The sequence below is a fragment of the Alexandromys fortis genome, unplaced genomic scaffold (assembly GCF_014885135.2).
Source record: "Alexandromys fortis isolate MF-2015 unplaced genomic scaffold, M_Fortis_MF-2015_v1.1 scaffold_122, whole genome shotgun sequence".
NCBI classification, from domain to species: Eukaryota; Metazoa; Chordata; class Mammalia; order Rodentia; family Cricetidae; genus Alexandromys; species Alexandromys fortis.
Window position 1 is genome coordinate 3,738,098 of NW_026068004.1, and position 17,256 is coordinate 3,755,353.

The 17,256-nt window shown below is 46.5% G+C and overlaps 2 protein-coding genes across 11 annotated transcripts in view; both read left to right on the plus strand.

Annotated features, from left to right (window-relative positions):
* The first annotated feature begins 45 nt into the window (after positions 1-45).
* On the plus strand, positions 46-3,629 carry Ppcs (phosphopantothenoylcysteine synthetase). 2 transcript variants are annotated; one of them, XM_050161355.1, is made up of 3 exons: positions 46-809; positions 980-1,083; positions 2,921-3,629. In XM_050161355.1, exons 1-3 carry the CDS (start codon positions 302-304, stop codon positions 3,242-3,244), a joined length of 936 nt encoding a protein of 311 aa, XP_050017312.1. In that variant the 5' UTR covers positions 46-301; the 3' UTR covers positions 3,245-3,629. The 2 variants fall into 2 exon arrangements, with proteins under 2 accessions (XP_050017312.1, XP_050017313.1); XM_050161356.1 differs by lacking the exons at positions 46-809; positions 980-1,083 and adding an exon at positions 1,105-1,273.
* Positions 3,630-6,322: 2,693 nt separating this feature from the next.
* Positions 6,323-17,256, plus strand: part of Ccdc30 (coiled-coil domain containing 30) — a 68,081-nt gene continuing 57,147 nt past the window's right edge. The window contains exons 1-4 of one of the 9 annotated variants that reach the window (XM_050161276.1): positions 6,323-6,749; positions 6,833-7,000; positions 15,212-15,393; positions 16,717-16,803. In XM_050161276.1, coding sequence (XP_050017233.1) covers positions 15,238-15,393; positions 16,717-16,803 — 243 coding nt within the window. In that variant the 5' untranslated portion in view covers positions 6,323-6,749; positions 6,833-7,000; positions 15,212-15,237. Of the gene's footprint in view, positions 7,001-15,211; positions 15,394-16,716; positions 16,804-17,256 lie in introns of all 9 variants that reach the window. The other 8 variants (XM_050161272.1, XM_050161275.1, XM_050161277.1 and 5 more) reach the window with 8 other exon arrangements.

Below are 17,256 nucleotides of genomic sequence, written 5' to 3' on the forward strand. Positions count from 1 at the left end.
GAAAACAAAACAAAACAAATTCACTTAGTTTTCCAGATTAGGAAACCCACAGGAAGTATAATTTTTCTGGATTTTCGAGAAAGACGCTTCCACTCAACGCATTTCGACGGGCTCTGACAGAACAGTCAGGCGTTCTCAAGCCTTGGCGAGGTCAGGACTTACTGATGCCCAGAAGGCGGGGAACGCCCACAGTCATTATTTGCGGTTGCGCGTTAGCCCAGGTATCCGGAAGGGGGCGTGGCGCCGTGGCCCGCGTGCCGGGACGCCGTGGTTCCTGCGTGCAAGTGACTCCCGCTTGCAGATGGCGGAAATGGACCTGGTTGCAGACATGCCGCGGCCGGAGGGTGCTGCGCGCTGGGCCGAGGTTATGGCTCGCTTTGCAGCCAGGCTGGGCGCGCAGGGCCGGCGGGTGGTGTTGGTCACATCAGGAGGCACCAAGGTCCCCCTGGAAGCGCGAGCCGTGCGCTTTCTGGACAACTTCAGCAGCGGGCGACGCGGGGCAGCTTCGGTCGAGGTTTTCCTGGCTGCGGGTTACGGGGTCCTGTTCTTGTACCGAGCGCGCTCGGCCTTCCCCTACGCCCACCGCTTCCCTCCCCAGGCCTGGCTGTCGGCCCTGCGGCCTTGTGGCCCGGCCCAGTCGGGGAAACTGAGTCTGGAGGCCGAAGAGGGTGCACTCCCTGGCTTTGCTGCAGCATTGCAGAGCTACCAAGAGGCAGCTGCTGCCGGCACCTTCCTGGCCGTGGAGTTCACCACTTTGGCGGACTACCTGCATCTGCTGCAGGCTGCGGCCCTAGCTCTCAACCCACTAGGTGAGTGCTGTAAGGAATCCAGAGGTTTCTTGGCGGTACAGCCATTCTCCCAGCCTCTCTTTCCTCATGCTTCCCACTTACCCTGCAGCCATCCAGGGAACCGAAGTTGAAAAGGAGCAGGTCCCCTGCCCTTCCCCGATTTCTTAGACCCTCTGGTTTTTTTTTTACAGGCTCTTCTGCGATGTTTTACTTGGCTGCAGCAGTGTCTGATTTCTATATTCCTGTCTCCGAAATGCCTGAACACAAGATCCACTCGTCCGGTGGCCCACTGCAGGTGATGGGCTCTCTTCCAGAGATCTGACCCCCTATAACCAAGCTTGGGTTCCTTTCCTCTTGATCTGGAGATGGCCTTTCTGCATTCTGTATGAGCTAGGCACTGCCCTCCCTCAAGGACCTCACAATCTAGCGAGGGCCTGGACACCAGCCATAATCACAGATGAGAATGATAAAATTCTGTAGTGGAGGTATGTACAAAGTGCAGTCAGATCTCGGGGTAGTGAGCTGGGGGAGTCACGGTTTTCCCCGGAGATGACTCATCAGAAGGTGGGGGTGTAATAAAGTGGGAAAGGTCATTCCTAGTGGAGTTACGCGTTGGAGTTTGCCGTTGAGTAATGGCCTGTGAAATGAAGTGCTTTGGTAAGACTGAAAAGGCAGCTCGCCTTTCCTTGGGGGGGCGGGGCGGGGAACAACTTTATATTCGTTTCTAAGATATTTAGACTTCATCTTGTGGAGGCACTAAGGTGGAAGCAAAAGATAACAGATTTTTTTTTTAGGGCATAATGGCACATTCCTTTAATTGCAGCCCTCCAGACACAGATGATCTCCGTGATTTCAAGGGCAGCCAAGTCCACGTAGTGAGTTCCAGGCCAGCCAGGGCTATACAGTGAGACCCAGTCTCGAGATAAATTAATAAAAGTAAAAGTTTTAGTTTGCAAAGAATGGCATTTTGGAAGATGAGGTAGAAGTAGAGTGGATAGATAGGGCTCTTGTAGTTTAAGGAAAAGGCATGGGAGGATAGTGTCGTGGCCGAGAATTTAAGATGACTTGGTGCCTGGGAACCTGAGGGAACTCATAGGCATTTGTTGGATGATACAAGTAGTTTATAGATAAGTATTTGAAGGGCACCTTTGGGATAGTTTAGTTATACATCTTGGAGGACCTCCTATGTGTCAAGGACTATTGTGGTACCTAGAGACGAAGAGAAATACACAGGACACTAGCAGTTGCTTGCACTGCTCGCTCTCTGCAGGGGAATGGCATCCCTGCTGATACTGGTGATGAATGCCAAAGTGAGACCCTGTATGTGATTTCTGTCACACTTGCTGACAGACCTCATACTCTTTAAAAAGCGTGGGAGCTCCAGTTTCTCCCACAGTTTTTATTTAACTTGAAGATACACAGATGACGCAGTATTTCCCCTTGGGTTGTCTAAGGTCTTAGGAAACAGGGCAGGAACTTTAATCAAGTGAAGACCAAGTCAGTTGTGTCTTCAGTGCTCTGTTCTGGTTACTGTATTTATACTTTTAGTTAACAAATAAAAAATTGTCACTGAGAACCACCAGCTTATGACATACTCCAGGTGAAGAGGCTTAAAGCCCGGTATTATTGGACTTCTGCCAAAGTAATATTTCCATGAGCGGATTACATTTGTTTACCTTCAGATTTGCTTGAAAAGAAATGAGATGAATATGATCAAAATAAAATCTATAAGATTCTCAAAGACTTAATAATATTTCAGTGAGTACCGGGCATGGTGACTCACACCTTTAATCCCAGCACTCTGACTTTGCAGCCAAGCCTGGTCCATTGACCAAGTTCTAGGTCAGCCAGGGCTGCATAGTGAGACCCTGTCTTCAAAAGTAGTAACAATAGTACAGTCAAAGGAAGTGTTTGAGGAGTTGCAATGAGAATGACGGGACAGTACAGGTTCTGAAAACATACTTTATCCCAGAGTAGATGTGAGGCCTTGAATTTAGGCGTATGCTCCAGAAAGTTACACGGTGGGAAATCCCTTTTAACTTAGGCAGAAGTCAGTCCCTGATGGCATAAATTCCTGGTAGGAACTGACCAGTGGTTTACTTACTAACCTTTGCCTGCTCTTTCCGATACAGATAACAATGAAGATGGTGCCGAAAATGCTTTCTCCTCTGGTTAAAGATTGGGCTCCCAAAGCGTTTATAGTTTCCTTTAAGCTGGAAACTGATCCCGAGATTATAATCAGTCGCGCTCGGAATGCTTTGGAAGTTTATCAGCATCAGGTGGTGGTGGCCAATATCCTCGAGTCAATACAGTCCTGTGTGGTTATTGTAACCAGAGACTCGGAAACCAAGTTACTGCTGTCACAGGATGAAATAGCAAAAGGCATGGTGATAGAAGAGAAGATAGTGGAAGACCTCAGGTCACGACACACAGCTTTTATATGTGACCAGAACTGAAGGACATGCTCGCCTAGCATCAAAAACCAGGGTTCTTAGAGCTGACGGGAAGCTAAGGATAAAGACAGCGAGGCAAATCAGTGCTGGGGTTGTGTTTCTGAGCGAACTGCCTGGAGACTGAGCAGAAACTGTTCTTCAGTTTTTACGAAGCTGACTATGGGCTTGCGTGTCTGCAGAACAGACGTAGGAGCCTGAAGCTGGACGTCGGCCTGCTGTACAATAGAAGGATCGCGGATGCGTGGTCATGCTCTGAAGATCGCATATTCATCAAGTGCCTACGTGTGCCAGGGCCTGTGAGAGCTGTGAGGGTTTAAAGATGAATAAACTCGTCTCATTCGGGCACTGGATGTACAAAAGTTTAAGTGCAATAAAGTATTTGCCCACAGATTGTCACATGGAAAGGGTGGGGTTTGGGGTTGGTTCTGTTTTTTTAAGATTTAGTTGTTTTTATTTTATGTGTTTGAGCGTTTCTCCCTGTATATATGTCTGTGTGCCGCGGGTGTGTAGTACTTTTGGAGGCTAGAAGAAGGGGGCAGAGGTTGTGAGCCTCGATGTGGGTGTGGGGAATCAAACCTGGCTCTTTTTTTTTTTTTTAAGATTTATTTATTTATTATGTATACAATATTCTGCCTCCATGTATGCCCACATGCCAGAGGAGGGCGCCAGATCTCATTACAGATGGTTGTAAGCCACCATGTGGTTGCTGGGAATTGAACTCAGGACCTCTGGAAGAGCAGACAGTGCTCTAAACCACTGAGCCATCTCTCCAGCCCCCTGGCTCTTTTTTTAAAAATAAAAATTAAAAAATTAAAAAAAATACACTTATACTAAAATAGGTATACTACAGACACCTCCCTACAAACAGACTGAAGGTCACACACATTCCTACATTTACTTTTTGCCTCTTGTCCTAGATTTATTCCATAATTGGTAACACTTTCCAGATATTTTAGATCTGTTCTTCAGGTAAATAACGAGCCTTCCACTTGGGGCCTGGCAGGTATGCTTCTGCCCTGAGGGCTGTGTTACAGTGTTGTGTGGTAAGGAGTGTGGGGCTCAGTTAGCCAACGCTTCATAAATGTGGGCCCTTGACTTAATCTCAGGTTATGTATCTACAGCGTAGGGGTGAGGCTGGAGCGAGCACAGGTTACTATGTACAGCGTAGGGGTGAGGCTGGAGCGAGCACAGGTTACCTGTCTACAGCGTAGGGGTGAGGCTGGAGCGAGCACAGGTTACCTGTCTACAGCATAGGGTGAGGCTGGAGCGAGCACAGGTTACCTGTCTACAGCGTAGGGGTGAGGCTGGAGCGAACACTAGTTCCATGCCTGGCACTTCACACTCAGTAAGTTGATGCAGTTACTGGTTTTCTCAGCTGATTGGGCTGAGATCATGGATCTTTGAGTCCATGAGAAGTTCTCACTCTCCCGGTTTGGAATAAGGATGTGCCTAGTGCAGAAAAGTCCAGTAAATGATCCAGAGGACAGTCCTGAATGGGTATTTGTGTGTGTGTGGGGGGGGGGGATGCCATTATTAACTATATAGAAGTAGGTAGTGTTCTACGAAAGTATTTGATTTAAGGGGCTGGTGGTGAAAATGGTTGTCCAGGCTTCGGGTATGATCATAGCACTGCAGAAACCTGGCTGATAGTACGACTCAGGTCGTGGAGTTGGAAAGGGTAGTCCTGCTGAGGAGGCGGCTCATTGGGCTTCCCTTAGGCTGTAACCAGCAGCGGCAAGATGAGTAGAAATAATTGAATCGGGAAGCTTGACCTCCAGCCCAAGCTAACACTGCAGCCAGGAGTGAATGCAGTCTCCAGGAGCACACAGTTGAGATGAACTTTAGGTCCAGCTGGCAAAACTTCCCAAACAACAGGTTTCAACACTGGTACACTGTTGTAAAAGATTGATTTTTCCTCTCCACGCCCGTAGCCTTGGGGTGCTGACTCTTCCCTGTGTACTGGGACATACGCCGCTACAGCCGCCACAGCTAGGTGTCTTCAAGGTATTAGTCATGCGGGAGCCCCTTCAGATTGTTTTATTAAAGCTCCGAAATAACCACTAGCTAATTGCATGGACTCATCACTGTTTCTTCCTTCAATTTATTATTTGCTCTGAGTGCTTAAAACAGTGTTTACCTAGGTCGACCTACGTTCCGGGCATTTGTGCCCGTGTGCTTCAGCAGGTGGAAATGCTTGCAGAAGGGGACATGAGTCAACAAAGGCAAACAAGAAGGCATTTGATCTAGATTGGAGGACCAAGGGACCTTTCCTTAGCTGAACGGGAGTGGGCTGGGTCGTGGTAGAGGTGAGCATCTTAGATCAGAGAGGGGAGAGTTGTAACACAGAAAATCGGGGATGCTATCCAGATGGTGGTATCCAGGCGATCCAGAAAAGATTGACAGCTATGGTGAAACCAAGAAATGTAAGTGGTGTTTTGTTGCTCTCCAAAAAGCAAGCAAAATTCAGTTTTGACAAGTACCCGGAATCTCACAAGGAACATGAAGATTTAAGTTGAGTCTGTGCTAAAAATGTATCATTAAAAATGTTGACTTTGGGGTTCTGTGGTTACTAGCATTTGCTGCTCTTGAAGAGGACCCAAGATTGGTTCTCACATCGCCTGTAACTCCAGTTCCAGATCTGGTCTTTTGACCTCCTTGGGCTCTGGCATGCATGTGGTTTACATAAACACATCAAAGCAAAGACACATATACATAAGTAAACAAATCTTTAAAAAGATTTATTTTGCATTGCATAAGTAAGAAGCCAAACAACTTTCAGTGCTTAGGTTTCCTTAAAGGTTCCAGCCTTCAATGTAATTCTAGTCAAGCCCAGTTCTGCATTTTCACAATAACTAGCTGGGTCCCAAAGTGTTGAAATTTACCTTTGGACTCTAGTTGTTATGACGAATCTCTTCCTAAATTCATAACTGCTTACACGCATAGTATCCCGCCTTAATAGGTGGGTTTTTTGTTTGTTTGGTTGGTTGGTTTTGGTTTTGGTTGTTTCGTTTTGTGTTTTTAAGGCAAGATTTCACTCTATTCCAGGCTACACTGGAATTTCCTATGTAACACAAGTTGGCTCCAAACTCAATTCTGCCTCACCGTCTTATGCTGGAATCACAGGAGTCACTTATAGAAAAATATAAGGAGAACAGGTTGAGCTTTGCGGGGAAACAATTCGAGAATTCGAACCCTGTCTGTAGTTATATAGACGCTGGACACGGTTGCTATAGTTACCGCTACCTCCAGAGCCAATGGTGTAGTTCGTAGATCCTGGAGGCCAATGGTGCGCGTTGTACAACAGTCACCACAGGAAGGACGGCCTTTAGCAACCCTGGCGTGCGCGGTCTCCACGACTCCGGCCGGCTGCGCGCCTGCGCGTCCCCTACTGAGCTCGGTTGCCATGACAATACTGGGCCGCTGTAGCTGGGCCGCCCTAAACTCACTTCAGGTCGGGGTCGGACCTGCTCTTCTCAGGGTGCACATTCCGGATCTTTCTGGCTCGCGGGTGAGCTTCTTCGTTTGGGCGTGCGAGCTTTGGGGTTCTCGGCCGGGTCGCGGTTCACCCAGGAGAACCTTGCTTCTCTCTAGTTAGCATCCGGAGCTGACTGCCCCCGAAGGTGGCGGCCACAAAGGCCCCGGAACCACCGCTGTGCCCTGTGCGTAGGCTGAGGGAAAGGACCGTGGGGCCAGCTTCTTCACGCACAGCCTTGCAGCCGGATGAAGCTCTGCAGGCCTTTGGTAACGCCAGCATCCGAGGTCAAGTCAGTTGCCTTCTGCCTTTCAGCCTTCAACTCCATCCACTTCTCTCACCATCTGACCACCGGTTCCCTTATCCCGTTCATCCCACGACCATCTCCACCCTTCCCTGTCCACGCTGTGCACTGTTAAATGTCCCTGCGTCTCCACCACTCTGTCACCTACGGGCCACCTACTTCCGTTTCCCTCCCGCAGGGCTTTGCCTGTCTGCACATTTCTCCCTGTCCAGCCTTGCAGTCACTATGAAGATTTTCCGTTTCTCTCCACTGTTGCAAACTCGTTGTCTTGGGTGAACTTGAAATGGGAAATTTGAAACGCTGCAAATAGTTGCATTAGGTCATTGCAAGTCTCTTCTTGTGTTTTGAAAATAGAAAATAATTGAATGTCAGATTTGGACTTATTGTTAGCCATACACACACATCCCATATACAAAAGTTGTTCCTTGCTAAGTATTATGTTAGATATAAACTTAGGTAATGTGTTTATACTTGTAATAATGTCGTTCAAAAATGATCGCATAACAGAATTCCGACTGGGAAGGTGGGATTCGCTAGAGTGGGGACCCTTGAAATCATCCGTGTGTCTCTTTTCTTTGGTTAAGTTTCTAAATTAGAAACAATTTTTGTGAAAAGAACCAAGCAAGAGCAACTTAAGATAGATATTTTTGGCAAAGAAGCAGGCCCAGTGCCCCCTCCAAAAAAGACTAATACAGGAATTCTTAATACAAAATAGGAATAATTTAGATGCAGTGAAGTTTTCTTTTAGCCTGGAAAATATGATTTAACTCATACTTTCATCTCATAGTATGCATTGCTCGTTGGCTCTTACTATTGCCTTTTCGGTATTCGGATTTAAATAAATGTAAACGTATATTTGAGGACCCAGGGCGGTGGTGGCGCACGACTTTAATCCCAGCACTCGGGAGGCAGAGGCAGGCGGATCTCTGTGAGTTCGAGGCCAGCCTGGTCTACAAGAGCTCGTGCCAGGACAGGCTCCAAAGCTACAGAGAAACCCTGTCTCGAAAAACAAAAAAAAAAAAAAAAAAAAAAAAAAAAAAAAAAAAAAAAAAAAAAAAAAAAAAAAAAAAAAAAAAAAATATTTGAGGACCCATAAGTTTACGTTTTAAACTTTGGTTTAAACTGTACCAAAAACTGCCTCCATTTAACAAAGGATATGAGTACAGTCTTCTCTTCAAACTAGATACTGGAGACATGGTACTTTGAGGTTACAATACTGACCTCTCAGACCAATTGAAGCAGTATTTCGGATGTCTTATGCTGAGGGTGAGGTCCGATTTACAAATGCTGAAAAATTCCGTTCTCTGTACTAAATTAGAAAGGGAAAAACTTCTTCAGCTTTTCTAATTTTTCACATCAAATAAAACTACGCAGAATTCCTTGGGAAAGCACACAGGCAATTAGATTCTATGTCACAAGGTGCTTCCTCCTCCAGTATGTATTGGACAAGCATTGTGACAAGGTTAAAGTACAGTTTTGTTTTGTTTTGTTTTTTCCTGTCCCCCTCGAATGGTTCTAAACCAGGGGGTGGGGTGTGGAGATTTTAAGAGGCATCACCAGGCATGGAGTCACAGCTGGGTGTGTGCTCCAGGCCCCTAGTCAGTAGTGGCCAGGGCTGCTGGGGTCCATCCTACTGCTCAGCATCTCCTATAACAAAGGTTGATCCTTTGAGAATGGCGCCAGGACCAAGAACCCGTCCTAACGTAACCAGCAGTGACTCTTTGTCTTCTGTCCCAGTCCTAGTTCACATGTGCATTTTACATATTGATGGCATACAATTTTCTTCATCTTTCTCTTGATTTATGTTGTTAAGCATTCAAATTGCTATCTTGTTTTCAACTTTTTTTTTTTAAAAAAGTATATTTTGGTTAGGGATTGAAACAACTTGTGAATCATATTCTTGGGTTTAAGATTATGTATCTTCTATTATATTTCTATGGAAGGAAGGAAGGACAGTTAGGGCGAAAAGTCACGTGATTGGCTGTTCCAGTTTGGTGACCGAGTTATTTGTTTCTTAGCCGTCACATAAAGACCACATGATCCAAAACCAGTCGCTTACTCAGAGGCAGGAAATGAGGTTCTGGTCCCTCTGTTGTAGTTAGGGCACCTGCTAGGGGAGAATAAAGGAACAGGCAGAAATGACTGCACCTACCCCATCTGCCTGCTTTCCGTTTAAGATTAGTTGTTACTGTTTACCGACACTTCCTTCAGCTTAGCACCTCATCCTTTATATGTGGGAGGCGTCAGAGGACTCAAAACATCTCGGGATACACTCGCCTACGATGCTTAATGACCATGTCTTCAGTATCTAGTTTGAAGAGAAGACTGTACTCATATCCTTTGTTAAATGGGGCAGTTTTTGATAGTTTAGATATCAGAGAATTTATAATACAAAGGACATGTTTTTAGTACCTCAAAATCTGCTGTATTAGAACTTTAAGATTTCTCAACCACCAAATCTGAGTTCACTTGGGGGGAAATTTTGTTCTGGGATGTCCTAACACCATCCTAGGCAGAGGAGCCTGGATGTGCAGAGTCAAGAAGCTCACTGTAAGCAGCGTGGTAGGAGCAGTGGTCAGGTGGCGGGAAAGCCTAAAGCAGAAGAGGATCGGGAGGTAAAGCGAATGAGGCAGGAAGGCAGGATCCAGGCTGTAGAGAATCTCGGGTGCCAAGCGAAGGGTCTGAACTCTTCTGGAAGCCATGCAAACATTAAGCAGTGAGTGACCTGCATTCGGAATGAGCCTTCTGGGGGCTTTACCGAGCACACATTGGACGGGAGCCAGCATGGCAGCGGCGACTCGAGTTGCTAATGTTGCTGTGCTCTTCTGCGCATGTCCTGCGTGCCTACACCAAGCCGCAAGCATGGGGGAAGCTGAATCAGGAGGTGAGAAAAGGCCTAGCAGCTACAGATTGGGTGATGAACGTGGAGGACCTGAGGATGCCACCCAGGCTGCGTCACTAAACCGTTGGTAATTATAACTATGGAATACCGGAGGTAGAGGAGGGAAATGGAGTATTCAAGCTGGGCTGCTCAATTGACAGTTGGACACGCGCTGTTCTGAGTCCGAGCATTTTATATTGCCCTCCCACCCTGTGTCCTGTTTTCCAGAGTTTGCCTCCTCCACCCACCCTCTCTTGAAGGTCAGCCCTGAGGGACCGTATGTGTTCTCCGGCTTCCAGCCCATTTCCACCTACAACTCACTGAGTGAGAGCTACACACGTGGAGGAGGACCCAGTTCATTGAGTAACCAACCAAGGGTCTCCAAAGTGTGAGCCGAGAGAAACAAAGCCTTGGCCGATTCTGAAATGATATGTAGTAGGCCTCGGGCTTGAAGAGCTCTCAGCCTTGCTGAGGCGCAGCAGCAGAGAATGTCCTGCTGAGAAGACGAGGACTCACCGAGAAACCCGGACAAGTGTGCATCAGGAAGCCAGACCTCAAACTCACGAAGATACACCCGCCTCTGCCTCCCAAGTGCTGGGATTAAAGGTGTGCCACACCACCGCCCGGCAACAGCAGCTCTTATAAAGGAAAACATTTATCTGGGACTGACTTACAATTTAGAGGTTTAGTTCATTTTCCCCATGGTGGGAAGCATGGCAGCACGCAGGAAGACATGGTGCTGGAGAGGTAGCTGAGAGTTCTACATCTAGATCAGCAGGCAGCAGGAATGACACTGGGCTTGGCTTGAGCATCTGGGACCTCAAAGCCCACCTAGTGACACATTTCTTCCAACAAGGCCACACCTCCTCCAACAAGGGTAGAACTTCAATAATGGCATCCAGTAAGAATCTATAGGGGCCAATTTCATTCAAACCACTACACTTCTATTGATCAGAATTTGGTCACATGAGTATGCCTAGCAATAAGGAAGGCAGCTTTTTGATTTTTTTTTTTTTTTTTTTTGGTTTTTCGAGACAGGGTTTCTCTGTGACTTTGGAGCCTGTCCTGGAACTAGCTCTGTAGACCAGGCTGGTCTCGAACTCACAGAGATCCGCCTGTCTCTGCCTCCCGAGCGCTGGGAAGCTTTTTGATTGTTAAAGGCGGTTCTTTGGTTGATTCCTCTTATGTCTGAGGAAGAAAGAAAAGTACAAATTAAAATGGAGTCTTGGACATACACACCTATGTTTGCTCCAACGTGAATGTTGCTCTTTCTTGCTGCTTTTTTTTTTTTTTAAGTCAGGGTCTTGCTAGGTAGTCCAGGTTGACCTTGTACCTGCCATTCTCCTGCCTCCACCTGCTGAGCACTGGGATCCCAGATGTATCCTGACTCTTGAGACTTTTTCTAATTATTTAATTCAATTACTCAATGAGCTAGACACCACCGTCTTGCAGATGAGGAAATAAGAATTTAAAGACGTCAGTGACTAACTTGTCTAACACCTACACAGTGAGGCAACCATCTGTGGAACCAAGGTGTGCCAAGCTGCTAGCACTGTAGAGGAGGGCAGAGAGTCCAGGTGGGTTCCTGGGAATGACAGCATTAAAATACCCATAAAAACGGGGAAGCTGGAAAGAACACAGAGTGAAACAGGCTAGACAAGAGTGCCGACGGGACAGCGTGATATCACAATGCAGAATGAAGAAAGCTTTCCTGGAAGAGTGACCAAATTGTTGGGGTGCGCCATGTAGCATGAGTCAGTTGAAGAAAGAAGGCACTCCAAAATGAAATTCTAAGGTCTATGTGGCAACAGGAAGGTCCAGCCTCTTCTGATGGACTGAACCCTGAATAGCCATACAAAGGGTATTTATTGAAAGTTTCACAAAGTATTTCCTCATACCAAGGTCCCTGATCTAATTTCCATGTCTCGCTGAAGGAGAGCATCACACACCCCCATGACTCTAGTCCTTAATCATGTATCATTTGCAATACGCAATAATACAGGAGTCTCAGGGGTGCCTGAGGTGTCATGTGACCAGAGTCATGGGATGACTGCAATGCCCCTTCAGCAAAGCCATCACTTTTTCCACAGAGATTCTTCAAGGTCAGAGCACTTCTGAAGAACAGCTGTTCATTCTAATGTCCATCCAGATATGGTGTTCTGACAAATTCCTACGATAACAAATAAAAGTAGAAGTCATCTGTAAGGACAGGAAACCAGCCTGGTGTTGGTGGTACACGCCTTTAATCCCAGCACTCAGGAGGCAGAGGCAGGTGGGTCTCTGTGAGTTCGAGACCAGCCTGGTCTTCGGAGTGAGTTCCAGGACAGTCTCCAAAGCCACAGAGAAACCCTGTCTCAAACAAAACAAAACAAAAATATGTGTGTTTGGTGAGAGACATGCTGTCCCAGAGAACAACAGCTAGAGGGGACTCTGGTGGGGCTCTCTGAGCTCTGAGTTTTATCACTGAACTCTACTGCCAGTTCTATATCTTTATTTTTGCTATCAAAGGTGTCTTGAGCTTGGCCAAGTATCAGTAGAGAGGGAGATTATGTGCATATGGAAAAGAAAATGAACAAATAGAGAATAGGGCCAAGATTACAGGCAAAAGGGCTGGCCTTTGTCAAGAGGATGAATGTCCTGGTTAGCCTTAACTGTCGGCTTGACACAGCCTAGAGTCCTCGGAGAGGAAAGCTTCAGCTGAGGAATTGCCTAGGTCAAGCTGGTCTGTGTGTATGTGTGTCTGTGTGTGATTGTTTGGATTATTACTTGGCTCAGGCATGCTCAGCCCACTTCGGACATCACCATCCCTAGGCAGGTGGTCTTGAGCTGTATAAGGAAGGGGGCTAAGCAGGAACCTAGAAAAGAAGCCAACAAGCAGTGTTCCTCTAACCTGCATAAATTCTTGCCCTGATTTCCCTCAGTGATGATCTGTGACCTGGAAGTATAACCAGGTAAATCCTCCCCTCCCCAAGTTGCTTTTGGTCAGAGTGTTTTATCACAACAGAAAGGGAATCAGGCAAATGGACTGGACACCTTTTCCACCGAGAAAGGAGAGATAGGGATGTCTAAAGATGAAGGCCCATATATTGGGATGAGAGGTAGAGATGTCTAAAGATGAAGGTTCGTATGTTGGGGTGAAAACAAAAAGTGGAAGGTTCTGATGGGTTTAGTGTTGCTAGGGTGGAAAATATGTCATCTTCAGGAGTCAGAGACAGGATTTCCAGTAGAACTGGCAACACAGAGAATAACCTAGAAGCTGGAGACAATGAATTTGTAGCCGTTCCACTCTCTGTGTAGATTTTTCTCTCCCAGCACTCAGCAACCTAAAGTAAATAAAGAATAGCGGAACTTTCCCAGACTGGCATTTTTAGGAAGGTGGGACAAGAAATAAGATGGTTGAGAATATTGGTGAGGCTTAATAAACCTGGGCTAAAGTAGCAGAAAATAAATGCTCACAAAGCATAGAGAAATCGGGGCCTTTCTGCATTGCTGATGGGAAAATAAATGATGCCATCATTATAGTAGGTTATTGATACAGAATTATGTATCTAGCCATTCTATTCATAAGTAATAAATCCCAGAGATCAGAAAGCAGGGACTCATGGTGGTACTTGGACCCCAACATCCGTAGCAGCATCATTCACAATATTGCAAAGGTAGACGCAGCCCAGTGTCTGTCAGCAGATGAGTGGACGGATGGACTATGTACAGGACAGCAGGACATCATCCAGCCTGTTAGAGTAGTGGTGGGGATAAGATGCTGAGTAAAATGGGGCAATGCAAGGGAAAGTTGCCTGCGGTTCCTCTTACAGTGGGCACTTCTAGTCCAGATCCAAAGGCGGCAGGAAGAGAGAAGTCATTGGGCCTGGCTTGGGCTTTTAAAACCTCAAGGTCCACCTTCAATGACACACTTCTTCCATCAAAGCCACACCTACTCCAACAAGACCACACCTCCTAATCCTTTTCAAGTAGCGTGCCAGCCACTTCCTGATGACTAAGTATTCAAATCTATGAGCCTATGAGGGGGGGGGGGCAGTCTGTTCAAACCACTGCCCTGCGTGCTGCAGTGGGTGCTGGGCCGGCCCACATCCTCTGCAAGAGCCACCTGTGTTTGTGGCGTCTGAACTCTCCAGCTCCCAAAGCAGCTGTTATTTGACCCACTATCATGGTGAAAGATGATATATAGTATAATTTCTTTTTAAAAATATTCTCTGGGGGATTATTACTTTCAAAGTAAGAAAAATTAATAGTAATAGAAGGATTAGGTCAAGCAGTCTTAGGTGTCTTCAGGAGGATGTTACTATTTCTGCTTCTCTTGAATCAGTGCGATGGAGAGCGCCACATCTGGAGTGCACCTGTGCTCAGGAAGCAGCACAGCTGGGGCATAACTCCCACCTGAGTCCCTAGTAAACCTTAAAAGGTGCTCGTACTCTTTAGTCAGCAAAACATTAAAAACTGGTGGCAACAAGTTTATCTATGGACGGGGAGCCGCTTCCCACTGTTCCTGCTGTTTCTGTGGGACACTGAGCAGGGAAGACTGTAGACCCACCCTTCGTCCCTCCTTCCTCCCTCTCTGTCTTCCTTTCATTGCTCTCCTGTCATCCTTTTCATCTCTCCTTTCCTTTCTATCCCTTCTTTCCTTTCTTTCTATTCAAAGGTTTTGTTTTTACTTTTGTGCAGGTGCGTGTGCCTGCACATGTCTGTGAATCCCAGTAGAGGCCAGAATAGGTCATCAGATCTCCTGAAGGAGTTAGGGGTGGTTGTGAGCAGCCCTGTGTGGGTCCTCGGAGGAGAAGTGTGTACTCTCAGCCATTGAGCTATCTCTCAGCCCCTTTTCTTTCTGTTTTAAACAAGGTCTCACTAAGTGGCAAGCCTGACCTCAAATGGATGATTCTCCTGCCTCTACCTCTCAAGTGCTGGAATTGAGTGTGTGCTACTATGTCCCACCTTATGTTATTGTTACTGAAAGTTTTCAAATACCCTGGGAAGACAGGGAGAAGAGAGCTGGGTCCGTGTTGTTTTTGTTAATTATTAAACTCTAATTAAGAACTTTCTTGGTGGGTTTGTTGTTGTTGTTATTGTTGTTGTTTTTTGAGACAGGGCTTCCTGTAGCTTTGGAGCCTGTTCTGGAACTAGCTCTTGTAGACCAGGCTGGTCTCAAACTCACAGAGATCCACCTGTCTCTGCCTCACAACTGCTGGGATTAAAGTCATGCACCACCACTGCCCGGCTATTTTCTTCATGTTTTAGAAAACAACAATTATTTTTCTATAGTTCTTTTAACTATAGTTTTCTGTTATTTCTTCCCAACAGAAGCCCAAATAAGGACATCCAAAGAAATGTGTCAAGAATGGTTGTCTAGACTTGCTCTGAGCAGCCGCAGTAAACAGACCGAGGGAGAGAAGAAGACACTAGCAACAGCCCCAGAGCTTATGGACTCCATGCCGGAGTCTCGAAGACACCCAAGCAGCAGCCTCCAGAAGGACTTTCCCCAGGTATTCCAGAATTAACTAGGTAACAGAGAGAGAAGCAGGCCCGCTGAGACAGCATGCCTTCATCTAATCCGCCATTCGCTAAAATACCAGGAAGTCAGTTTACACGCTTCAGAATGAGGCTTTGTGTTGGGGTGGCCTTCCTCTGCCAGCTGCTGGCCTTTGAACAAGCTGACCTCACGAGCCTCCTTGCCCTACCTATGAAGCTTACGTGAACTCAGTTACGGCAGAGTAGTCGTGAGGATAAGTTACTTAATGCACGTTGCTACTTCATTGCTGTGTCACGTACCTGACAGGAGCAACTTGAAGGAGGAGGTTTACTCTGGCTCCTGGCTTCAGTGAATACAGTTCATATGGCAGGAAGGCTCACTGGGCGGTGCCATCTGCAGCAGACTGGGAGGCCGCAGCGTCCACGTCTTGGTGGATCAGGAAGCAAAGATGTAGACCCGAATGGCTGTGTCTGTCTACTATTGGCCATGTCCTAAAGGCTGGAACAACCTCCTGCCATAGCACCGCTAGCTGGGGAGCAGGAGTGGGGGAAACGGGACATTTCATTTCATGTTTAAATCATAAGAGTCACCGGGCGGTGGTGGCGCTCGCCTTTAATCCCAGCACTCGGGAGGCAGAGACAGGCGGATCTCTGTGAGTTCGAGGCCAGCCTGGTCTACAAGAGATAGTGCCAGGACAGGCTCCAAAACCACAGAGAAACCCTGTCTCGAAAAACCAAAAAAAAAAAAAAAAATCATAAGTCAGCAAGTCTGTGTTGATCCAAAGCAGAATAAACTGAAACTCTTGTACCCCACTAATAGAACTAAAACTCAATACAACTTTTTAAACATAGGCGGTGGGGGGGGTGCACATGCCCGTGTGTGTATTGTATGCATGTGGATATATTTATGTGCACGTGGAGGTCTTCCTCACTTTTCACCTTTTGAGGCAGGGTCTCTCACTGAGTCTAGAGCTCACTGGATCTGGTTAGGCTGACTCTGGATCTGGTCACTGGCTTAGTCCTGATCCACCAGTGTTGGGAATGGATTTGTTCTTGGCTTCTGCTCCCCATGGAGCTATTCACTCTCTGTCCTAGGTAGCTGGTTCTGTCCCCCTACGGTTCTGGTGGAGATCACTGACTAGTCAGTGTGCTGAACGGATCTGCCCATTTCTGCTCCCCCACTGCCAGGCCTGGTTTTAATGTGGGTGCTGGTGATCGGCCCATGTCCACTCCCCCGTGGCCAGGCCTGGCCTTAGTGTGGTGTTGGGGGTCTGATTGAGGTTCTCATGCTACCACAGCAGGCAGAAACCAACTTCTGTTTCTTGATTTTGTTAAAGGTGAAATCTGAGAAAATCTGTCAGCCTTTGCAAAGAGAACATCAGAATCTCCAGGAGCCTGGGCAGCAGCCTAAAAAATACCTTACCCAGATAAAATTCAGATCCCTTTACCTAATGATATTAGGTAACTGTGTCAGCTCTTGCTTAATTCTTGTCTGAATATATTAAGATGTGTTGATTCATACTGTAAGGTTGATCAAATGTATATTAAAATATTATGAACATATCATAATAATTAAAGAAAGAAAAAGTCACACACTTGGTTGTCTTTATCAACTGGATCAAATTTTTAACATTGTGCTACATTCTCTAAACCACTGAGGACTGGGGTTGTATCTCAGAGGACAAGCACTTGCCTAGAATATGAAAAAAAAAGTCCTAGGTTTAATCCCGCATATTGGAAAGAATCCTTTTGGACCAGGCATTGTGGCCTTTAATCCCAAACACTCTGGAGGAAGAGGCCTGTGGATCTCTGTAAATCCCAAACCAGCCTGGCTACATAGTAAGATCTTAAAACAAAGCAAACAAAGAATATATATA

Coding starts and splice junctions, on each gene's coding strand:
- Ppcs (XM_050161355.1), top strand. CDS start 302: ATGGCGGAAATGGACCTGGTTGCAGACATGCCGCGGCCGGAGGGTGCT. Junction 810..979: donor CCTAGCTCTCAACCCACTAG/GTGAGTGCTGTA, acceptor TTTTTTTTACAG/GCTCTTCTGCGATGTTTTAC. Junction 1,084..2,920: donor CGTCCGGTGGCCCACTGCAG/GTGATGGGCTCT, acceptor TTTCCGATACAG/ATAACAATGAAGATGGTGCC.